This window comes from Brachypodium distachyon, chromosome 5, assembly GCF_000005505.3.
Source record: "Brachypodium distachyon strain Bd21 chromosome 5, Brachypodium_distachyon_v3.0, whole genome shotgun sequence".
Classification (NCBI taxonomy): Eukaryota; Viridiplantae; Streptophyta; class Magnoliopsida; order Poales; family Poaceae; genus Brachypodium; species Brachypodium distachyon.
The window spans coordinates 16,414,242-16,439,222 of record NC_016135.3 but is presented as its reverse complement, the minus strand read 5'-3'; the positions used below and the strand labels follow the sequence as shown (position 1 = coordinate 16,439,222).

Sequence of the window (24,981 nt, the reverse complement as noted above, 5' to 3'; positions counted from 1 at the left end):
GTAGAAGACGACTTTTTCCTCTCCTTGGAGGAGCCCTTGCTTGCCTTGCCACCTGTCCCCCTCTTGTTTTTCCTGCGTCTCAGGAAATCAGAACTGTTCGGTTTATGGGGGACCTGCATCCCAGATGGGGTACTTGGACGGGGCTCCAACGGGGCCGATTGTGCTGCGGCTCTCCGAGGGACGGGTCTTGGGACGGATGGCTTCAGAGCTTCGGGTTTGGGTGGCGACGGAGGATTTTGGCCTGCATTGTCGTTGCTGCACTCCGCTGCATGTGAGAAGTCTCGTTCCGCGGGCTCGTAGTCCAAAGGACCGGGTGAGGCGCCAAGCGGCGACGAAGACGTCAGGCGCCGGGCGGGTGGAGACGGACCGAGGCGGGGCGACGGAGATGGAGACGGAAAAGGCTCCGTAGAGAGGACCACTAACCTCCTAGGCCAGATGAGGTAGGAGTTGACGCGATCCCTTAGGGTCGTCGCCCTTCGTGCGGAGGATAAGGGACTGGTTCGTCCTCGAAGCCCTTGAGCACGGAGTCCACCTTCACCCTGACCATGTCGTCTCGCAGGGTCACGTGGTGCACCACAGCCGTACGCGGCATCAGCAACCCGCGCACGCCCAGAGGATTCCCCACCGTCGGAATGTGTAGTCGGTATTTGACGCCCTTCTGCGCATGACAAACATGGCAACATCATTAATAGATTGGAGCATGATAGTGGTATTTCACTATTTTTCGTAGCGCGGGAAGACGCTTACCGTGAGGTTCTCGTCGGGTGGCCCAAGCGGGTCAAGCTGGCACTCGGTGCCGGAGCATGAGGTGCTCTTATTGGGTAGCGGGGACAGATCTGGTGTGGGTGGGGTTGGTTGGATGGGCGCCGGCGGGAAAACACCGCGATCAATGAAGCTGTCGACGTCACGCTGGTCCCTTGCATACCCCATGATCTTCCTGAGCTCCTCCCTCACCAACACCCGGATCTTCTCATCTAATTCCTCTGAGCTCTGTTCTTTGCTGGACGCGCTTCTGCGTTTGCGGGAACCTTGCTCTTTCGCCATCTGCATATGAAAGGGCCCGGAACACATCGCATATGCCCCCGCGCTCATTTCGTTGCAGAGCGTAGCTGATGGCATCATCCCACTGTTGGTTGATAGACGAGTGGGAACCATCCGACTCCCACTCTGCCATTGCACCCTGTATACAAAAAACAACATGCTCGGTGTTAATCTTATATGTGAGTATAAGAAGCCCAACCGATAAAAGAAGATGTCAGGACGAGGCCTTACGAGTGAAGCCTCTTGCTTCTCTGACATAGGCTCCAGGCCCGCCCACTGATTTGCGGTCATGGACGACCGTAGCCATTTGTTGCAGCGCTCACCGCGAAGCAAAGTTGGGACCCTCGACTGTATACCGGCTTGGTTCAATGCGGCGTCCTCCTTCGCGCACACCTTCTCCTTTCCGGGGCGTCCACGATTGCCGAGGCGGTGGTCGAAGGGCCTTTTCTCACGAAGCTCCTTGTACCATTTTTGGCTAGCCTTGAATTCATCTGACCAGACCCACACCTTGAACCTCTCCCAGTCCTCCTCCAAGATCCCCTTCTAGTGCTTGTTAACCACTGTCTTCCAGTCTTTGCCGATGAGCTTCCTGCAGTTATATTGCCACGTGCTCTGGCCCTTCCTCATGACTTGGTGCATCCGCCACTCCAACCGTCTCCTGATCTCATCATTGGCAGGCACGAACCGCTTCCATGCCGCCTCGTAACAGTCCTGCTTCACAGCTTCCGGGACGTCGCTCCATCTTTGATAGATCCGAGCGCGTACCCGTACGATGGCGTTGCATGTGTTCGAGAATCTTTCTGCAGCCTCCACCGATTCCTCCGGGTAGCTTTCTTTATTTAACTTGGTGACGACCCATGACTCCGTCGGCACCTTGTTCGCCCCCCGCTTGGACTTCGACTGAGTAGTCGACTCCGTAGCCTGAGATGTCGCACCCTGGGCTTCTTCCTTGTTAGCTGCTCCTTCAAGGAGCAGCTGCTCCTCGGCTCTTTCAAGGAACAACTGCTCCTCGGCTCTTTTTTCGCCATGCTCGAAGCCATCGCTCATGGCAATTTCCGAGCCCGAGGAAGATGCCCCCGCTTCTTCTTCGACTTCTCCCTCCACAACCGGTTGTTGCTCAGGCACCTCTTCAACGTGAGCCTGAGGTTCCTATCCAACACTTATAAAAGTGATTTAAAAAGACGGAAAAATTCGGCATGACCTATGCTGTAAAACAAGAAAATTTCTGCATGACCATTGTTGTAAAACAACAAATGAGTCTACCCGAATTTTATACCTGCATAAAAAAAATTTCCACCCACATATACCCCCTCGGCACAATGGCCGGACCCTTCTCAACGACCCGACAAGATGGCCGGGCCCACATTCCTCATATCAACCGACACAATGGTCGGAATCACATGCATGTATCAATCTTTGCATCAAGAGCAGCAATAACGAACATAAACAGCAACCACATAGCTAGAACTAAACATTAAAAAGCCTAAGTAACTAGAAAAAAACATAAACACCAAGATTTAAACCCTAAATAGCTAGAACTAAACATTAAAAATCCTAAGTAACTAGAACTAAACATAAACAACAAGATTTTAAATGTTTAGTTCAAAAATTTGCCCCTAACACTAGGCAGCAACCTAATTTGCCCCTAATTCAACCTGATTTAGGTCTAATTCAACCTAATTTAATTCACGACAAGGGAGAGAGAGGCCATACCATCGCCGGAGTCGGGGCGGCGACAGCGGGGGTCGGGGCAGCGACGACGACGACGGGGGTCGGGGTCGGGGTCGTGGACGGGGTTGGGGCGGAGACAGCCGGGGCCCGGCGACGGCAAGGCGGGGCCGCCGGATCCGGCGGGCGGTGGCGGGGCCTGCGGGGCGAGGGGCTTCCCGCTCCTCCTCGTTCGTTGCGACCCCCGCTCGGGTCCTGCGAAGACATGGCGGCGGCGACGACTAGGGTTAGGGTTTCGGCGAGGAGGCGAGGAGAAGGGCGGCGGTGAGGGAGGCGCGAGGGAGGGGAAGCGAGGGAGAAGGGCAGCGGCGGCGGCGCGAAATTTTGGCAGGGCTTCGCCGTCGGGGAGGAAGAGGAAGCGCTGCTGGTCCAGAATAGACACGCGCTTCGGATACAAAATTTTCGCCAAGTCTCGCTCTGTAATATATATATATATAGGGAACATCACCATACCCGCCACTGGAGACCCCTCCTAGGGTTACTGGTACAAGAGACCACCGGTGGCGGGGATTTCCGGATACCCGCCATTGGTGACCCACCAGTGGCGGGTATATGAAAACCCCGCCACTGGTAATTGGAACAGCAGTGAGGGTTCACCACATGCCTGTTCTAAGCACCAGTGGCTGTGATATTGTATATACCCACCACTGGTTAATATTTTGGCTTTATATTATATTGTTATTATATTTGGTGTCTCTCTGAAAATTATAGCCCATGTACTTTCAAGTGTATAATAATTATTTCTTGTCTCACTAAAGATTTCAATGCTAAATACATTGCTGAAAATGAAATATTTATGCTTTTGTAGTGTTTACTGTCGTTAAAAATTGTTATAAATTACAAAATTGCTCAGAATGGTCTGATATTTGGCATGGAGGCTTCTCACACAACAATATGCCTGTATATGAAGTTTGGTGTCAGAATTTCAAATGAATCCCATAAGAATACCATATTGGGATTATCTAGGTAGATATCTTTGATACCTTCTAAGCAAACATCCAACATTATAACAACTTTGGGCTTTATTTTTTCCATGTGGCTTGGTTAGACTGAGAGGTGTTCCCATGCCAAGTTTCAGCTCATTTTGATGAAAATTCATTTTTATGGAATTAAATTAGCACCAAAGCCACACATAATCACATAAATTTGTATGAAATACTATGAATTAATGTCTAAAACTTGTATTGGGAACAAAAAATATTATTATACACTCAAGAGTATGACTGCTATATTTTATGGAAACGCAGAGAATATAATAGGATTATAATAATGCACTCTGAAATCATTACCAGTGGCGGGTTTCATACAACTCACCGCCACTGGTGAGTTGGACAAGATGTGGAAAATCCCTAAGTCCTGTAGCACTCACCAGTGGCGGGTTTCAGGAAAATCACCACCATTGGTAACAACTTCCGGTGGCGGGTTTCCCTGTAATCACCGCCACTGGTGCTGGTTCCAATGGTGCTTTAAGGCACCAGTGGCGGGTTTCACTGGTGGCCTTCTGCGGGCTGCCGCGCGAGGCGAGGTGGGAGTTTAGTCCCACCTCGCTAGTTTACAAGCGTTTCGACTAGCATATATAGCTTCCTCCCCCTTCCATTACAGATTCCGAATAAAATCAAATGCCGCTCTCTCGTGCACTCCCGTTCGCCTGGCCTGTGGGCTCGGTACCCTATGTGTGCACTGGTGGGCTCGGATTATAGCCTTGTGGGCCTGTGCTCTTCTGGCCTAGTAGGTAGTAGGCAGCTCCCGGGTTCTCGCCTGGCTGGGCCCGAACGCGAAACAGCCTAGTTGACCGGGCGGGCTAATTTTTTTTTCCCTCTTCTGGTAGCATGCACCAGTGGCGGGTTTCAGGAAAATCACCGCCACTGGTGCCCGCTTCTGGTGGCGGGTTTCCTTGTAATCACCGCCACTGGTACCCCTTCCAGTGGCGGGTTTCAGGAAATCACCGCCACTGGTGCCCTTCTGTGGGCTGCCGCGCGAGGCGAGGTGGGAGTTTAGTCCCACCTCGCTAGTTTACAAGCGATTCGACCAGCATATAAGGCATTCCTCCCTTCTCCCATCAGCTTCCGAATATTTCTCTCGCCTGTCTCCTGTGCTCCTCGCCTGGCCCGTAGGCCCGGTACCTGTATTGTTCTTTGTGGGTTCGGATTACAGCCCCGTGGGCTCGGGTCTGCTCTGGCCTAGTAGGTAGTAGGTTGCTCCCGGGTTCGCCTGGCTGGGTCCGAACGCAAAACGCTCAGTTGACCAGGGCGGGCTTAAAAACTTTTTTTTCTCATTTATAATGAAAATAACATGTAATGAGATTTAAAAAAAAATCCATATCTCTTAATTGTTTTCGAAATCGAAACAAGCAAATAAAATATGCATTCACAGTAGAAAAATATTGCGAACAAATTTACGGCATTTGTTTTCAAATTTGAACAAGTTAAAATTCGAACCTCGTTAGAATTCAAATTACATTGAAATTCATCAACGAGCATAATTGATCAAAATTACACAAATAGTGAACTATTGGACAATCTTGTCTTTTTTCTTTGTTGTTTTCTGTTTCCTCTTATACGTTTGGACCTCATCGTGGTTGCTTCTGGCGTAGGCCCCGTCTTGTGTGGGTAATTTTGACTTCTTTCTTGTCTGGATCATCCGTCTTGCCACCTCTCCTTCTTGCCTGGTCGTGGGATCGGGGAAACCTTCATAGTCTTGTTGTGAAGTTACTCCGTCGACCCCAACAATGCTCCTTTTACCTCTCCTCACGACTACGCGGTTTTTCGCTATCGGGTCTTCTATGAAGAAGACTTGTTTGCATTTGAAAGCAAACTGCCATGGTTCAAGCAGTGCCGAGATTCTTTTGACGTTCACCTGATGACGGGGAACCTCCTTTGGCAGAATCATTGTTGTGAACCTATGATTTTCATGCCTGACATCGCGTGCCCAACTGATGCGAAACATGGCGATGGTGGTGAAGGTCTAGTCAAGCTCCCAGATCTCTTCGACCACACCGTAGTACGCTTCAGTCTGGCCTTCGGCTGTCGGTCCCCGTCTCAGCTACGAGCACTATACCGCTGTTTTGGTACGTACTCTTACAGTCTTGAGCCTTGGTGTAGTACGTATACCCATTCATTGCGTACGACTGGTATGTCACGACGTTGCGGGAAGCCGTGACAACTTCTGGACAATCTTCTCATCTTCATTCGCCACAACCCTCAGATACCAAAGATCCTTGAGCCACATGGCGAATGTAGAATTGTGTTTTCGCTGCATCCAATCATCATTCCTGTTAGGGTTGAGGTTTCGAAGTTCTTCGATGTGCATGTCGATGAACGGCTCGACCTCTGGCGTGAGTTGCAGCACCATTGTGTGTGCTCTTATAAAGTCGTCCATTCTTTGGCGGGCATGCACATCAAGATCCTTCCGGCCAAGCCCACCTTCACCTTCTAGCTTGCCCTTATGTCGTGATTCGGGGACCCCTATGGGTTTGCGGTCCGCCAACCAATCAGTGCAGAACTCAACGCACTCTTCTGCATGATAGCCTTCCATGATGCTTCCTTCGGGACGCCCTCTGTTACGAACATATCGCTTCAGCACCCCGTTGTATCGTTCGGGCCCAAACATGTTGTGCAGGAACGATGTCCCTAACAACAAGATCTCATCGGCGACATGGACCATCAGATGGACCATAATGTCGAAGAACGTTGGGGGAAAGAACATCTCACATTCGCACAATATCTATATCATTGCGTCCCTCAGTTGCAGGCAACAGTCCACCGTGATGGACTTCTGGCCGATCGTGTCGAAGAAGTCACAGAGCTTCATGACCGTCTCTCTCACCCATGGCTCCATGCAGCCTCTTATTGCAACCGGAAGTAACTGCGTGAGAATCACGTGGCAGTCATGAGACTTCATGCCAACCAACTTGTGGCTCTCCATGTCAACGAGTTTCTTGATGCTGGATGAGTAGTTCGATGAAACTTTGATGCCATGGAGACACTCGCACATTCTATGCAGCTCGGCTTTGCTCAGACTGTAACACGCAGGTTTGCATCGCGTATATATGGTGCGTTCACCATCCTTGTTTTCCTGTAGCGCCTCTTCCTCTATCGGCCACAGCTTCTCCCTTGTCCCCATCCACTGCAGGTCATTCCGTGCCTTTGGTCCATCTTTTGACTTGTCCGCGTAGTGCATCATCAAGCCCAACAGGCTGTCGCACACGTTCTTCTCGACATGCATGACATCTATGGTGTGACGGCTCTGTAAGAACCTCCAATAAGGCAGGTCCCAGAACACGGACCTCCTCTTGTACGTAAGGCCGCCATCTGGACCAGCAGCCGGCTGTGCTTTCCCGGCCACGACTTCGAGGTCCCTGACAATTTCGTATACTTCGTGTCCAGTCAGTTCCCTCGGTTTGTGCCGCCTCTCTGCCCTCCCGTTGAAGTTTTTCTTATCATCCCTCCACGGGTCCTTCATCTCCAGCCACTTACGGTGTCCCATGTACACAATCTTTTTTGATTTTGGCAGGAACAACCCTTCTGTCTCGTCCCCGCACTTTGTGCACGCTTTGTACCTATCTGTTGACTGGCACGATGAGTTCCCGTTCGCCGGGTAGTCATGCACACATGTCAGGAGAGCTGCTCAAAGGGTTAACTCCTCCTTCTTATGAGCGTCCCAAACCTTTCGACCCTTCTCCCAAAGCTCCTTGAGCTCATCCTTCAGCAGCTCCAGATACACATTCAGATCAGCTCCAGGCTGCTTAGGGCCCTGTATGAGCATTGATAGGTGGATGTACTTCCTTTTCATGACAAGCCACGGGGGGAGGTTGTATATAAACAGGATCACCGGCCATGTGCTGTGTTTGCTGCTCAAGTTTCCGAACGGATTGATCCTGTCCGTACTCATCCCGAACCTAATGTTCCTGGGCTCTGCGCCGAACTCGGGGAATTCGTCATCCAGAGTCCTCCATTGAGCCGCATCTGCGGGGTGTCTGAGGACTCCATCATCGTTGTGGTACACGCCCTCAGGATCGATATTCGCCTGAGTCGCGTCGTGGTAGATGAATCACCTGGCCTCCTTCTCGTTCTGGAACCAACGCTCTAGCCTGGTGCCACATGGGAGATACCAGACCGTCTTTGCCGCCGCACCATGCTTCAATTCTTCCTCCTCGCCGCTGTCAGGATTGGGGTCTTTCTTCCTGTATCGGGTTGTTTTGGATACTGGACAGCTGTGCATGTCTTTGTAGTCGCCCTTATATATGATGCAGTCCAGCGGACAAGCATGGTATCTAATGACCTCTAACTCGAGGGGGCATGTAACTTTCTTCGCCTTGTACGTGCTCTCAGGAAACTTGTTGCCCGGAGGAAGTACCGTACGCATGTTGTATTTTGCCTTTATACGCAAAAGCTCGAGCGTTACTTCTAGCACACTGTTATCCACGCCAGCATTTTCATATAACGGTGTCTCGGCATCCTCCCTCAGCTTCTCGAACTTACGGGACACCCTCTCATCCTCGGGGTCATCCAACTGATTCTGCAGATGCTGATCGTCCAGCATTTCAACCATCCTACCGGTTGGAACGTCCTGTACTGGATTCTCGCCACGGTATGCTTCTTCACCAGGCTGGTCGTCAGACTCCATATTTTTCATCTCAATGCCGTCATCAACTTCAATGCCATCCTCCCCGTGAGAAGTCTGTTGGGGAACGCGGTATGCTACGCTAGCCCAAAATAAAAATTTCTACCGCTTCCACCCGGATCAATGCTGTAGATAATGGATCACGAGATTACCACTAGACGCGCAGACCCATAGCGGAAGTAGAGTCGATGTAGCGCGTCGATGCCGAGTAGTCGAACAGCCTGCTCCTCCTCGCCGATCCCACGAACAGTTCGTCCAAGCGCCGCAGGTGCAGCGCCTCCGAGGTATCCACACGTACAGGGAGGAACTCCGTGCGGCGGACTGCTAGATCTGATCGCAAGGCTTTGGGCGTGCAGGTGTGACGGCCGAGTCTAACTCGCGTCTGTACCGGTGTAACCCTAGACGGGTTGGTCTCCTCCACTTATATAGACGTCCCTACTGGGCTCAACACTTGAGGCCCGTTAGGAGTCTAAGCCCGATACGAGTTGGATCCGATCCAACTCGGTTCCCACCCCTTAAGCGTGTGACCCTTCAGGTTCGCGGTCAGTCGGAGACGACTACGAGCTCGGACTGCGGGCCCGAGTGACACCTTACTCATCCACTGCCACCGACTCAAGTCGATAGTTGGTAGCGGCGCCTAGTAGCACGTGCCAACTCCCGAGTAACCACAAGGTATATTGACGAACCATAATGTGTCATATGCAACATTCTTTTTGCCTCACGATATGTGTGTCGAGCTCAAGGCGAGCGCTTGTCATCCTTGTGGATAGCTCGACTCTCTTCTCGTTCCTGTGATACAGATTCCCGAACGGGTTAACACTTAACCCAAGTCGCATGGTCATGCTTTCCGAATCTGATCACTCGAGAGGGCCCAGAGATATCTCTCCGAACAGGAGGGGCAAATCCCATCTTGATCAACCATGACTCGCAGCATGCTTCTCAGCAAACCCGAAAGCTACCTTTATAACCACCCAGTTACGGAGTAGCGTTTGGCAACCCCCTAAGTAGGCCGATTCACATCCCAAGCTCATGCGATGACCTCAGGTATAGGACTGGCATATACATCGTACTTGAGACTAACAAATGACAATCATCTCGTTGTGTCTCAGTGCGGGTCTGTCCGACTCAACAATCTCATTGTCGAGTTCATGCTATCAGTCGGCAACACCTTCCCCTATGACTTGTGAAACATAGTCATCATACTGATTCACATTGCTAGTTTAGGTTATGTGTCCGCATAACCTCAATGACCAGGGACCATTAGAACAACATCATAGAATACATAGTCTCACAAACAAATCACGTATTTATTGATACATATCAGTGATGATGTTCAAGGACAATAACAATAACTCATAAATACATAGGAAATAACATCATCACATGATTGCCTCTAGGTCATATCTCCAACAAAGTCCACGTTGAATAACCAGACACAAATCCTCGCATGAGCAAGTGCATCTCGACATCCTCTGACTCGTACAGCTTGTTGTTCCAACATCTCACACAGGGACAACACATCTTATCACCCCCTTTCCTATGCATATCTTCCACGCCGGCATCAACAAAAGTCTTCAGCCGCTCTGTCCACTCAACACGTAACCTGTCCTCGTACATCCAAGCACGGCCCATCGAGCTACAACACAATTTTTTTTTAAAATAAACAAATCAGCTTGATCGAAAAAAATGGAAAATTTCGGCATGACCTTTGCTAAAAAAATAGCATTTTGCACTAGGAAATTCGATGACTGCATCAAAAACAAATTACCCCACCCACATCGGCACGACAGCCAGTATCACATCACATAAGAAATACACAGCATGAAGGCCGGTGTCAACACACATTTAATATGCTTAACATGCACGTACACCGGTCTCGAGGTTAAGCTTAACCCTAGGGCTAACCCCCAGGGGCTAACCCCCAGGGGCTAAGCCCCCCCATAAGCAGCAGCGGCCATGGACTCCAGAGAGAGAGCTAGAGAGAGAGGGAGCTCATCGGAGCAAAATTAAAGAGAGAGAGAGAGAGAGAGAGGGATCTGGGAGGGAGGGCCCTCACTAGGGTGAGGGGGAGCTCCAAAGACAGCTGGGGCAGCCTGGGAGAGCCGCCGGAGAGAGATCGGGGCCGGATTTGCCACCACCGGCCACCGCGCCATTAATGGTTTTTTGGCCAAATTGAAAAAGAAGAAGCGGAGGGAGAAGGAGAGAAAGAAGGAGATGGGGGGAAGAGCTACCTTCGAGCCGCCGCCATCAATTTTGGCAGGGCTTCACCGCCGGTGAGGAGCAGAGCCGCAACTGGTCCAAGACAGACGCGCGAGCTCGAACAGCTTCAGGCTTGCACAGTAGTTATATATAGGAAGGTCACCAGTGGTGGGTGTACAGATAAACCGCCACTGGTGACCTCCAGCGGCGGGCGGAAAAATAAACCGCCACTGGAGGCCTCAACAGTGGCGGGTAACCTGAGGCCCGCCACTGGTGCTCTCCCACCAGTTTCCCCTGTTTAGTCCCACCTCGCTAGTTTACATGAGTTCCGACCAGCATAAAAAGGATTCCGCCGCCCCACTTACCGGTGGTTACTACTCATTGCTCAGTGCGTTCCCCGTTCCAGTTGAGTACTAAACGAATGATCGAGCGGTGCTTAAGGAGTTCAGGGAAGGTCACTGAGACTGAGTAGTACCATCATGTATCGGGTGGCCTACCAGTGGCAGGTCTTTTTTACGGCCGCCACTGGTGGTTGTTAGGATTTCCATGGCCATTTCCAGTGGCGGTGACAAACACCGCCACGGGGTGATGGACCACCGGTGGCGGTGACTTGTTTCGGAACAATATTCACCACCACTGGTGGCGCTCGTGGATGCCTCGAGAGGACTCTAGTGGCGGTGTGTGTTTTGGTCTGTTTTAACCGTCACTGGATCACGGATGGGGTTTTCTGTAGTAGTGTATCGACACATGTTCTGTAGTGTGTGGTGATATGTTTCCGATCGAGGAGAATTGAAATAGCTTGCGAGGGATTTGTTCACATAATGTTATACAGGCACACGCTGATATATTGTTTACAGGTAAGTGAAATGTAACCTTCTATTGTTTTTGCCATATAAGGGTCCAGTGGCAATTAATTGCAGCGTAGGATTGCAAATGTAATTTACTGTTGAATACTACAATTTTTTGTTGTGATACAACCGAAAGAGAAGAATGTATCTTAAAAAAAAAGAGAAGAATGTATAATACAATATTGTTGTTGTAGTTGCTGCTGCCACCATTTGCTAGCGAAATTTTGAAAAATAATAATCCCAAATATTACCCCAAGGTGGAAAATGCATATACGAGGCCAAAACACTCAAGAATTTTAAGAATGACATGGAAACTTCCTAGATACATAGCGAAGAGGGTGAATGTTGGCCGTAAATATGGAGCGAAAGATAGGCCATCAACTTATGTAAAAACTGTACACACACGGTGTTTTTGTACAACGGTGCCCAAATTAATTAATTAATATATTTGGCCCAAACAAAAATCTCAATTCACACTTCATCGGTTCATCCCACCTCCTATTGAATTTGTGGTTTTTTTTTTAGGCAACTAGATGATGCCCCGCACGTTGTTGCGGAAATTTTTAGTAACATATGTAAGTGAAAATTGAGTAGAATGTCAGAATATTCAAAATTAAAAACATATAATGAAATTGTAGATTTTTCCCTTAGTGGGGATAGCTTGATGGAAACTACCATGCATGCATGTGCAAAAAATATGAGTTTTCCACTAAATAGGTGTGAACAAATTAATGATTGATGATGTGACATGCTTGCATGTTAAGAGAAATCATGTAATGGGTTTCTCCTACTTAGAGATATATAGAGAGAGAGACACACACACACATGTATATACATATAGATATATATGTATATATATACATGTATACATTATGTATACATTACTATATATATACATGTATATATATATATATACATATATACATGTATAGATACATGTATATCTATATGTACACACATATAGATATATATGTATATATGTATATATATACATATAGATAGATAGATATATATATATGTATACATGTATACATATATATCTATATGTATATACATGTATCTATATCTATAAATATACATGTGTATATATATATACATATACATGTGTGTGTGTGTGTATATATATCTCACCGCCCCACCTCCTACCCTTGCGGGAGCGCTGGCGCCTACATAGACGCAACCTCGATCACCGCCGCCCTTCCTCGCTGGGACCATTGCTGCGAAGGAAGCAGAATGCAGGCTTTCTTTTCATGTTGCGAGGGGTCAATGTTGCGATGAGTTCATTGGGTCACCCGGCTTACCGGTCATATAGTTTGTTTGTTTTTTCTTTTTTTGCGTTGGCCCTTGTCTCATTGTGGATTGAAAACCCTATTCATCACCTCCTTTTTTTTTACAATGGTAGAGTGCCACACCTTTCTCCTTTCCAATGACAAATATACTACGTCTTCCGTTCAACAAAAGGTGTTTCAGTTTTGACTAAATTTGAATGCATAGATACATTAAATCATGTCTAGATACATCCAAATTTCGACAAACTTGAGAAATCTTTTGTTGGACGGATGAAGTATATACCTTTGCAAATTCCAGTGGCAGATTTGCAATTATTTTTTGTACTCAAAGAATTTTCATCACGCGGAGGAGCATGTGCAAATAAGTCTTCTTACTTGCTCTCTTGCATGAATGCATGGGTGATTCAGCACATATGCCAAGTCGATGACATGCATGTGGATCTATCTACACACACGCACGAGAAACCAACCAATTAAGTGTATTTTATGTCGTACGTCCATATTAATATTGTAGTATACGTACATATATACATTGATACACGACCAGCTCTTGTGCTATATAGAAACATGAAACATACATGAGTTCATTAACCCTCTTCAGTCTTCTCATCTCACGCCCTGCATTATTCGACAGACCACATATATAGGTACTGCTACTGCACAACATACATACTTAGCCTGGACGTGGACGTAGAACGACGCCGGCAGCTTGTGCATGCAGCCGGCCCGGGCCGGACGGGGGTTCAGACGACGAGTCTCGCGCTCCTCTGGTGGAAGCTGGCGATGAAGTCGGCGGCTTTCTGGTCGACGTCGCGCTCGCCGACCCACCAGCCGTAGTCCTCGTCGCTGGACCTCACCTTGCGCAGACCCGCTGGCGCCGGCTGCTCCCAGTCGCTGTCCTCGTCGTCGCCGTGGTACCGCCTCGACTTCCGCGAGAAACTGAATATGGCGCAGCAGAAGGACGACTTTCTTCCCATATACTAGCGCTACTCTCTTGTTAATTAAGTTATGTAAATTGTTAGAGTTTAGAAAGAGGGCCGGGAAGTATTTGATTAGGCTGCTAGCTAACTAACCAGTGGTTGGTGAGTTGCTGTCTGGCTTGGGCTTAAGGAAGGTGAGAAGAGGCAACACCTCTATTTATAGGAGATGATGCCGTGTATGGCAGGGTGGCCTTGCTATATAGCTTAGCTTTTGCTTGTATGCATGGAGATGGCCGGAGGAGCATAGCTTAGCCCTAGCCCTAGCTAGCCTGGTAGTTACGAGCTGCGAGCTACCAGCTAGGGTTCTTCCGGTCTTTCAATGACTAAAGGCACGTACGTACCCCGAATCGGGGAGATCGAGACCGAACGGCCCGGATTTTCGCGAGCCAAATCGGACGCTCTAGATTTCGTGATGTTGATAAGATGCTAAAACGTGATAGCACGACACGATGGTGGTTGGTGAAACAATGAAATTGTTCATCTTCGCAACGAAAAGTGGATTTAGATTTGATCCATCGGAGTCGGAGCAAGAAAATGTACGCGTCTCTCTGGCTACGTATACGTATAAGTTCTAAACCTATTTTTTTTTTCTTCTTTTTCGGGACTGTATCTATCTTCGGCGTCCATCTATGTTTTGTTTTGTTTTGTTAATGGAGCTACAGTACTTTATATATACAAGCAATTGTCCCGTTAGGCCAAATAACTACTCCCTCAGTCTCATATTAAGTGACTCAAATTTGTCAAAATGTGGATGTGTCTATAAAAAAACATTTAGATACATGTAATATTTCGTCACTTAATATTTGACGGAGGGAGTATATACCAAGTGTCACTAAATAGCCGTTGCCGACATTTTTTCCAGTGTTGTGAATTTTTCTTGCCGCGCATATGGTTTGCTCGATGGTTATTATGTAGGGTTGTCAACCGTAACCTGTTTGGAACACATAAATTAATTTAAAAGAACGTGAACATGAAACTATGAAAATTGTGAATGGTGTCATGTACCTTGAATTTTCACGATAACAAACGCACATGAAAGCTTCAAAAGTACCTTCTATAAATCCACAAGAAAAACTTATGTAGAAACTCTAGGCACAGAAAAAACAATGAAGACCCTCACGTATGTCTCCATCCAAAATTCCTATGCAACAACCCATCCATAGGAATCGCAATAATCTATTCCTTTCTGAGAGACATGCATGTTTAGCAAAGTTATTTTTTTGAGCAGATGTTTAGCAAAGTATGACACTACACAATTGAGTAATCAAGGTGGAGGTACGTTCCATTAGCCAGTGCATAATTGCATAAACATTGTATGGCTGTTATTACATTGCTCTAAAAGGTAGGAAAAGGGAAATTCCAATTGTGATAAACTGGCTTCCATACTGTGTTCCAATCTTTTTCATTCAGGATGCACCGTACATTATTTAGATTCATACGTCCAATCCACGTACATACACTCAGCTTTGAGCAATGGAGAAAATCTGGTTAAACCTTCTTTTCCGCTGCATCTTCTCCAGAAACCAGCTTCACTTGAATTTCTAAGGAAAGCTGCTGCGATGAGAAGCCTGAGAAGCTGTTCTAATGTCTTCTTTTCAGTTTCTAAGATTGCAGCTTATTGCCTGATTTTATTAGAAAAAGTCTAATGCCTTGGATTGGTTGTCTCATGTTCTGTTGATTTCAGTACAAATTGTATCACACAAACACATCCTGAAACATTCTGGGAAATTGGTCATAAACTGTCCATCTCAAAAATATTTATTATAATGTGGATACAACTTACAAGAATGTCTGTCTTCAGTCGTTTTCTCAAAATATAGAATAGAATTACACAAGTTACATCAAAACTCCAGCAACATTATCAAGGTTTCAACCTTTTAAAATGGCAAACAAATCACATGCTGTATGATGAACAACACAATCCCATCTCTCGAGAGTTCAAGCTCTGGAATCTCAGCAAGAGGCAGGGGGTGATGGTTGTCAGGGGTCAGTCTTACCTCGCGGCCACTACACTTCGGCAAGCAGCTACTGTGGTGGCCAGGCTACACTTTGGCGGTCGGTGAGGAGCTGCAGTTGGGCAGGAGTCGGGGCGAAACGGTTCGTGGAATGTTGGTAACTTGGCGGTGGCATTTAGACCGTAAATATGATGTGTCGTGGTGGCAATTCCAGAAAAGGTGGGTGGAGAAGCCCCAGAAACTAGTCTAGACAAGTTTCTCACTTTGCACTACAAGAAGCTGCAGCTCACGAAAAAAACCTCCTAGAAATTTTTCCTTCTTTTTAGCTTGCGGCTTCTTGGGACCTAGAAGTTGTCCAAAAGCTGAAAAGAAGGGGGGCAATATAAGCTGACAAAATTAGCAACGATTTTGTTATATCCAAGTCGACTGATTTTTAGTTAAAGATAAGTTGATTTCTCAGTCATTGGATATAGTTTGTGCTTTAATATTTGGGATGAACGATGAAATGTGGAAAGTGAAATGGTACGATGTATCCATATATTAATCCAACAACTATGATACGTCAACCGAGATTTAACCCTTTTGCATAAAAATCAGTTGATGGAGATATAGCCACACCAAAACTGTAACTAGCAACAAGCTGTTGATAGAAACTATGGATGGCTCCGGGACTTTATAGTAAATGTAGCACTTTCTTAGGCACTTTATAGTAAACGTCTGGTTTCTACCTCCAAAGAAGCTGGCAAGCAGTGACCTCTGCGCAAGAGTTCGAAAAAGGAAAGAGAAAGAAAGGCAACTTGTTTTCTTGGGCGTTATGAACGAAGCAACTGTGTGAACCTGGGCAAAGAATTCCTAGTACTCCTTAATCATGCAAGAATCAATTGTATTCTTAAAAAAAACAAGTCATTTAGCAGATCGACAAGAGATTGATGTGGTCAATGACCAGCTTATACCATATATATATATATGCTCACCTTCACTTTGTAGCAGTAGTGCCCGTATCCTTAATCTCTAAACATGCTGCCATCTCCTGTTGAAAGCGCTTGCGTGCACATGATTGGCAGATGTGCTGTTGCATCACAAAAGGCAAAGGGCGTAGCAACTTTGGGGTGTATTGTCTTTATCCATCGGACATCTTGCCGTTCATATCATCTGAGGCTTGTAATGCAATCTGTTTTTGCACCTTGCTAGTTGATCAGGGAAAGTACTGGTTGTTTCATGGAGGTTTCCAGGCTCTTGATTCTTGGATCTCTAGATGATCAATTGGTCGTTTTTTGCCCAGCAGAAATTGTCAGCATAACATGATATGTGAAATAACATGAGATCAGAGAATCTCTTCTGGGATGCAGCGGTGGAACTAGTCTTATCCCTCTTCGCCTAAAAAAACATAGCATGAGATCAGGACTGAACAGTCAATACCTGCTAGTAGGAGGATAATCATTGTGAAAAATGGAATAATTTTTCGGTTCTAGGGAAGACAAAACAGATTTTGCACTTGCATCAATCTGCTGGCCCAAAAATATCCAGCTATTCTATTCACTGGTGGCATCATTTACAGAGGAGAGGACCCAATATCAAGAGGAGCTTTATTTCCGGACTAGAAAAGTGCATGCTGTAAATCATATACTCCCTCCGTCCCATATTAAGTGTCTCAAATTTGTCCAAATATGGATGTATCTATGCCTAGAAAGCGTCTAGATACATGTAATATTTCGACACTTAATATGGGACGGAGGGAGTATACAGTTACTGAAGAATATGTACAAAATCCAAGAAACCATCTATTATCACAAAGATCAGAACCATTTATATGCTGCACAACTGTAGGTTTTCAGCTGGATTTTGTAAAATAGGAACTTCGATTTCAGAAGATCAATAAACACGGACTTCGTTCTTCTTTTTTCATGTAGAATTTTTTTTGTCGAAATGCAGCAGTGCTGCTTCCATTGCTTGAGAAGATAACATAATTTCTTTACATGGAAACTACAGGTGTGCATCAACTAAAAGAAATAGACGACTATGTAGGCCTCCAGGTAACCCATGAGCAGGACCCCTACCCATGAGATAGATAGCTAAACAGATTTATTTTTCTGTGGTCCTCATGGATACTGTACTCACCATAAGCAAAAGGGACAAGAAAACATATTCTCTTACAGGGAAGAGGGAGGACTGTTCGTTAACATATTCTCTGAAAGAAATGAATTAATCATTTATATTAAGTGATTGAGCTAGGTACAAGTTCATTTTATTTATTTGTGCTATGCGCCTATGCCTGCCCCATGAAAGTGATGTCTTGGGCTTGTTAACTAATTGGACCCCTTCACGATCATGGGGCCCAATTTTAAGCAAGTATTTTAAAATAAAATAATAAATATATACAACAAGCAGTTTGCATGAGCATCTACTTTCAGACGCATAACAAGAGGAACTGTTGGCTAAAGAATCTCTCATAAGACACATCCAAAGGTATATACTGTCGAATAACATGGTACCAAATATGTACAGGTCTAGGCACTGTTGAAGTTTAGCATGATATCAAATCTGAAGGGGATAAATGCTGTCTCACTTAGCTCAGTTATAAAAGTTTGATGACTCCACATGACAGCCATGGAAATTTGGCAGACCCAGAGGATGTTCTGGATAGTCTCATGACCACCCAACAATTTTGCAAAACCTTAAGAAGTTTAACCCAATAGGAAATAAATAAAAGCAAAAATCCAAGCTCAGATTTGCCTCCTTTGCTCGAATACTGTCCCAACACTAACTAACGAGTAACCAGCCGTGTCAGAGATCTATTCTGAGGCAGCCAAAATGCATTAGTAAATGTTTGCCAGAATTTGTTGTGCTGGAGAAAGAAAAGAAATTGTGTGTGTCTGTGCACACCCTTCGAAAATCCTAGGTCTGCCACTCAAACCACAATTAATGTAACCCAATTAATAGTGAGCTCTTTGTTTGTGGACTTAAGCAGAATTTCCATGTAAACTACTCCCTCCGTCCCAAAAATAAGTGTCGTAATTTTGTCTAGATACATATGTATCTAGACATGTTTTATTGTGTAGATTCGCTTATTTTGGAAAAAAATTGTGACACTTATTTGGGACGGACGGAGTAGTATCCAACATGTAAGACATACACACTCTTTCTTGCTGGTTGGAGATTTTTGGAGTGTTCCTTTATTACTAGAGCTGGCAAACCTGACTTGACCATCTCAGTATCTACATGCCCGACAAATTAATCAACAGCAAGAACATACCAAACAATAGTAAAGCAAACTGATCATAAAAGACGACAGAAATTACTTGGAAAGAACAGGGAGAATACAGTAGTGCACCAAACATTAGACTCCAATGCCAGATGTCTTGCTCCAGTTGTTGCTCTTTCGATGGATGTCATAGTTTTTTAGCTTGGCTCATATGAAGCTGTCAAAGTAGAATATTGTTATAGCTTATATAATATCTAATTTCACTTTGCATAGAGTTGACACATTTGTCTACTACTTCGTGAGTTGGGACCAACGATGGCGACTCCAAATGCACAGGCCAACAGACGGATTATATCCAAACCACTATTGGACCTCCGGCGTCACAACCCATTAGGAAAAAGCAATCCAAACGTTCAAGATACAGTTTTTAAGCAACATACATTAACTAACTCGGTTTGAAAGAGCAAGAAATGTCACAAGAATATGACAAAATGGATTAAAAATTATGAAAAGCAATCACATCAATTTACCTGACATGAGCCTTGGTTGATGTTGTATTCTGATCCAGACCCGGCCCGATAATTATAAAATACAATATTCTCCTTGTTTTGGCTTCTTTTGTTCCTACCCCTTGGCCGGCAATTGCTAGTCATCATTGCTAATAACGACTGCTTAGAGAGTGGACCTGGTATTAATTTGCTTCGGTTGGAACAATCGCAAGGTGAAAGAAAAGCAATCCTGTGTTCTTCCCAAACGCCCCGTAAGCTAAATGCATAGAGGTATGTCTATCTTACCTCCCTTTCCCTTTCCTTTCTATCTGTACTTTGAATTTTTTTTTCCCTTCTGAGAATTATCTCTAGGATATGAAGCACTGCTCGGGTGCCTCGTTGCAGCGGTGATCATCGGGGTTGTTGTCATTTTCTGCCACCTCAGAAGAAAAACATACAAGATCAAAGCATCAAAAAGGGATATTGGTAATTTCACTAATCAGCAATCAATTTGCACGGGCAGATAGTTTTACTTGCTAATAACACTACAGTTGTGCATCCTTATGCTGCAGAGGTCACAGCAGCCTCTGTTGAGTATGAGGAGGTTACCTGCAAAGAGATGTCAATCAAAGAGATATACTCTGCAACTGGAAACTTGCACCTTTCAAACATCATCGGGCAGGGAATTGCAGGTATATGACAATACCAGACAGTTCAGAATCAGAATATCTATTCATGAATGAAATAAAATCACAGAGAGCATAACTCTGATGTAAGAACTGAGAAGTAGAAGGTAATAATCGCATTCAGTAGGTTATTGCTTCTCTAAGAGTTGGATGCACCCTCTTCCTAATGTGATTTCCAGGGAAAGTGTACAGAGGAATGCTTGCAAATGGCTGGCCTGTTGCAGTGAAACACATAATTAAGAATGAGCATGCAGAAACCTTCCTAAGGGAAGTCACAAGCCTCTCTCATGTCAGGCATCCAAATCTTGTGTCGTTAAGAGGTTACTGTGACGGGCAGGATGAGTGCTTTCTTGTGTATGAGTTATGCATCAATGGTAACCTATCTGAATGGCTATTTGGTAAGTACCTATTTGAGGAAATGGCAGGATGTGCTAAACATGTAATGTTATGACTAAAAGTAACATTTTGATTGCAGGGAAGGACAAGAACCTGACATGGAATCGGAGACTTCAGATTGCACTTGGCAGTGCTTGTGGTCTTTGGTTCCTTCACAGATACCCTGAAGGCTGCATTGTTCATCGAGACATCAAGGTTGGTTGCATTATATGAAAGACTCAAGTAAATCTGCAAATTCAAGTAATCAAAATCCGTACATGTTATGACAGCCAACCAATATACTTCTTGGGGCTGACATGGAGCCCAAACTAGCTGATTTTGGACTGTCGAGAGTCATGGACATAGGTGTGTCACACGTAAGCTCTGAAGTTAGAGGAACTTTTGGCTACGTCGACCCAGAGTACCGCCACAACCATAGGGTGAATGCTGCAGGGGATGTGTACAGCTTTGGTATGGTGCTTCTACAGCTCCTGTCAGGAAAGCGAGCAATCAACATCATGAACACTGCCAAGCCAATGTCACTGGACAAAATGGTAAGATCATAAACAGCTAAAATATATTAATTTTGGGATACCAGATGCTCAAGTTGATATACATACCATTTGCTCTCAGGCTTCTATGCTCATCAGAGAAGGAAATGTGTTGGAATTTGCTGATCCTAGGCTGAATGGAGAATACTCGTTAGAGGCATTTGATCTTAGTCTGAAGCTTGCTCTCTCGTGCACCGGCCACAAGCAGCAGCGACCATCCATGGAGCAAGTTGTGTCGAGGCTTGAGAAGGCCCTAGAGGTCTCCATGAGAGATGACGATAAACACAGCACCATTAGTATTGTTGAGTCCTTTGCATAGCATATTATCAAGACAGAAGGACAGAGTCCCTTCCATAGCTACTAAGTGTAACCCTTTAAGCGGCAAGTCTTGATTTTTCCATGACCATGTTTAAACAATTTTGTGCGGTGAGGTAACAACAATCTGATGCAGTGGTTAGTCACTCATTTGTTAGGAGGGAAGCAACTAAATCTATTCACAAGAACGGCGGTGTCCTTCAGGCCGCAGCAGCTCAAGGAGAAGAGCGCAGGAAAGGCTTGCTCAGTTAACTCTTTTGCCTCTTTATTAGTAAAAGTTGTGCACGCTGGCTTTACCCGCCGTAGTTCGGGTCAAAAAGGAGAAGAGCGCAGCAAAGGCTTGTCCAACAGGCAACAGTTAAGGAAGAGAAACAATGGAGAGGAGATCACAACTTGCCAGCCCTCAAAAGAGAACGTTTTGGGAGGATTGGTCGAAAAACGAAAAACCCTAATCCGGCTCAATACTGTGTTAGGAGACAAGAGGCAAGATAGGAACCTGAAATACAGAACGAAATAGATAGGAGTCCTGGTACAATACAGAACTCTGTAATACGTCTATCTCTCTAACATTCACACAAGAAATTAAGTTAAGTTCATAAAATTACTTTACTCATATGAGACTGAGTAATAACAGGAGTGGAATAGAGACCAGACCTAGAGAACTAGCATAATACGAATTTGGAAATTTCACCACCTTTCTTTCTATACACTATACAAAACTTACTGCAAAAGAAACCTGTTAGGAAAGGCAATGAATCAATGATAAATGGATAATGACAATATGCTGGTCTATGTGAATACGCTTTGTTTGAACTTACTACAAAAGGAACTCACAAAAAAGGCAAGCTGATAGTTACTCCCTCCGTTCCATAAAGGTTGGCACGGGTCTGAAGTATCAAACCTTTATGCAACGGAGCCGTGCCAACCTTTATGCAACGGAGGGAGTAGGATACATAATTTCACAAATGTCAGCAGTTTGTAATGTATATCCAATAGTAACAAATTGACAAATTAGTGATAGCTGGGGTTCTCTGAGGACCAAACTGTATCATCAACAGCAGCTTAAAAATTAGATAATACTTATTATCATTATACAAATGCTAACATCGTCCTGAACTTTCCTACCTCATTATTTCCTCAAGAAAACATATTTCTAGCCTTGAATTACAGAGATGTCTGGCAATCAGCCAATTAGTTTTTAAATTTAATTACAACATGAAGCAGAGGGAAGGCTGCTACCAAACAAATCATCTGAAAAATGACGAACAAAGCACGCCACCATATCACATATAGTATCAAGGTGGCAATTCATCCAATGCTTCACTACAATCTTTTTGGTTCATCGATAAGACAAACAAACCATGAGGGAGAAAAAGGTAAATTGCAAGAAAGATTATCACTCCAAGATCAGCCTCTTCACCTATGGCTGGTTGAGGTGGATTTCGCAGATATATTTGACTGGCACACCACATACAGTATAGGGTGGCTATCACCAGGATGAGAAAGAAAGATTGATTTGATTTTTCGGTCATTGACCTTCCATGCTTCACTCTGCCAAAGTATAGAATATAAAGGTTTAGAGAACCACGGAAGGGACTCGTAACATAAAGCAACATTCTGAAACTAAACTCGGGTCAACAAGCATAAATCAACAGACTAATCAGGGTTATGCATTGTGCACCATTACTTAGTGCTACCTCCGTTCCTAAATATAAGAAGTCCTAATTTTGTCCTAAGTCAAACTTCTTCAAGTTTGACCACATTTATAGAAAAACTACCAAAATCTACAACTCCAAATCACTTCTATCAAATCTGTAATTATATATATTTTCATAGTGTACTTAAATTATATTGTAGGTATTAGTAGATTTTTCTATAAACTTGGTCAAACCTGAAGAAGTTTGACTTAGGACAAACCTAGGACTTCTTATATTTAGGAACGGATGGAGTAGTTCATAGAGAGACTCAGGATTTTGAAGAATCGCCAAGCTTTTTTATAACCGGAGATTCACATTTTTTATACATAATAATTGACCTAAAGCTAAATTGTCACCTGTTTATGTACAGAAATCCCCCGATTAGGCAAATGCAAAGAAGGCCAACAGCAAACACTGCATCTGGATTGATAGGAGCACGGCCTTTCCACCAACCAGTGCTTAGTATCCAAGTATACATTGTAGAATGGCCATTCTCCTGTAAAATATGTGAGGCAAATTTTAATTTGAATAAGCATGCAACACATAATGTATCGAAACAAACCTAATAAATTTAACTTCTAAAAAAATGTGCAAGTACATTTCATAATAAAAAATGGTTTGCAAAGGTTTTTTAGAGAGATTTTTCCTCAGAAAACAATCCTTTCATTTGAAATACTACGGTCTCTAACATTATTAAACTGGACACAATTGTCAACTAATGACTCCTCCCATTTATAAAGACCTATCTTAGCACAGAGTACATTCCTTTAATTTAGAAAGGTGTAAACGATTGCTCACCTCAAACAAGTGATCCAAGAAGAAGTGTGAGAGAGAGCCTGCCGTGATAAGCAAGAAGCACTGTCTCTTGCTTAATGCTACCTGCACCAACACCGATATTAAAGAAACATATCAAACAAATGCTAGATGATTAACGGCGTCTGAACTCTCACTCTGGAGACAGCATTTGCAGTTGTACGCTGAGATTCTACTTAGAACTTGCTAGTTGCTACTCACATTTGTACTAAAATGAAAGGAGGCAACGAATTAACGTGTTGGCACTACTGTATGATGAAGTAGTAGTACTAACAGAGTAACAGGTAACAGACGCCCTACTTAATTAAGTAGGAATTAATAGAATAACAATCCCAAAGTTTCTTCTCGCATGTGACTTAGATTCGCAGTAAGACCATGTATCTAGCCGCAGCATAAAAGTTGATTAGTTTAAGAAATGGGGCACGGAGATTAGGAGAGGAGAAGACGGAGGGAACATCTGATTCGGTTCCACTACCCACCCCGCCGGGCGCGTCGAGGAGGCCAGCGCGGAGGATCCACCGTGAGAGCCACGCGTACAGGTAGGCGAGCGGGAGGCCGAGGAGGAGCGGGTAGTAGAAGGGGTGGTGGACGACGGCCATGGCGAGGTCCCCCGCGGCGGCCGCGGAGGCGGAGGGGAGGAAGGACGCGAGCCACTCGGCGAAGGAACCGAGGTCCGGGCCGAGGAAGGCGTTGGCGGCGTAGACGGCGCAGTGGTGCGGCCCGAAGCGTCGTCTGCCGCCGCCGCCCCCCGCCGCGAGCCGCGAGAGCGCCGCCCCGCCCGACAGGGCGTACAGCAGGTGCGCCCCCGGCCCCGGCATCCCGGTCGTTGGCCGCCGCTGGCTGACCTCGGCCCGGCCAGGATAGCCGCCGGAGACGCGGAATTGAAGGTTGCGAGCAGAGGACGCTATGGGGGTTTGGTGGGAGGGAGGAACGACGGCTTGGACTGGACTTGGACATGCGGGGTTTGCGTTGTGCTTCACTTTTTTTGCTGCGGTTTACCGCCGAGGTAACGGCGAAGGGCCAACGGTCGGGCGGTTCCGAGCTCCGTTCCAGCCGTAAGTCTCAACTCTCAAGTCTCAACGTGACGGACTCGCTGTTCAATTGTTCAACGTACAACGCCAACATTCGTGAAGGCAAACAACCTTCCGTGGCAAATGGCACGCGTCTGTAGCGACGGCGTGAGATATGTCGT

General features: G+C 45.5%; 2 protein-coding genes and 1 long non-coding RNA gene across 4 annotated transcripts; 1 reads left to right on the top strand and 2 right to left on the bottom strand.

The window, feature by feature from the left end:
• Positions 1–15,435: 15,435 nt before the first annotated feature.
• Positions 15,436–19,785, bottom strand: LOC112269323. Its single transcript, XR_002961018.1, has 5 exons — positions 19,659–19,785; positions 19,395–19,549; positions 18,962–19,081; positions 16,637–17,039; positions 15,436–16,024 (listed from the first exon to the last, which is right to left on the bottom strand). It is a non-coding gene; the product is annotated as an uncharacterized LOC112269323 (long non-coding RNA).
• Positions 19,512–21,421, top strand: LOC100827129 (putative serine/threonine-protein kinase). The gene is made up of 7 exons (XM_024455876.1): positions 19,512–19,643; positions 19,725–19,838; positions 19,925–20,044; positions 20,218–20,436; positions 20,514–20,629; positions 20,704–20,967; positions 21,047–21,421. The coding sequence occupies exons 1-7, from the start codon at positions 19,634–19,636 to the stop codon at positions 21,281–21,283; spliced, it is 1,080 nt and encodes a 359-aa protein (XP_024311644.1). The 5' UTR covers positions 19,512–19,633; the 3' UTR covers positions 21,284–21,421.
• Positions 21,087–24,768, bottom strand: LOC100830685. 2 transcript variants are annotated; one of them, XM_024455877.1, is made up of 5 exons: positions 24,269–24,768; positions 23,775–23,855; positions 23,333–23,472; positions 22,700–22,830; positions 21,087–21,225 (listed from the first exon to the last, which is right to left on the bottom strand). In XM_024455877.1, the coding sequence occupies exons 1-5, from the start codon at positions 24,605–24,607 to the stop codon at positions 21,218–21,220; spliced, it is 699 nt and encodes a 232-aa protein (XP_024311645.1). In that variant the 5' UTR covers positions 24,608–24,768; the 3' UTR covers positions 21,087–21,217. The 2 variants fall into 2 exon arrangements, with proteins under 2 accessions (XP_024311645.1, XP_014751554.1); XM_014896068.2 differs by lacking the exon at positions 21,087–21,225 and having other exon boundaries at positions 22,323–22,830.
• Between the last annotated feature and the right edge of the window lie 213 nt (positions 24,769–24,981).

Coding starts and splice junctions, on each gene's coding strand:
- LOC100827129 (XM_024455876.1), top strand. Junction 20,437..20,513: donor CCTATCTGAATGGCTATTTG/GTAAGTACCTAT, acceptor TTTTGATTGCAG/GGAAGGACAAGAACCTGACA. Junction 20,630..20,703: donor TTGTTCATCGAGACATCAAG/GTTGGTTGCATT, acceptor ATGTTATGACAG/CCAACCAATATACTTCTTGG.
- LOC100830685 (XM_014896068.2), bottom strand. CDS start 24,607: ATGCCGGGGCCGGGGGCGCACCTGCTGTACGCCCTGTCGGGCGGGGCG. Junction 23,473..23,774: donor TCTTGGATCACTTGTTTGAG/GTGAGCAATCGT, acceptor CATATTTTACAG/GAGAATGGCCATTCTACAAT. Junction 22,831..23,332: donor GGATTTCTGTACATAAACAG/GTGACAATTTAG, acceptor ATACTTTGGCAG/AGTGAAGCATGGAAGGTCAA.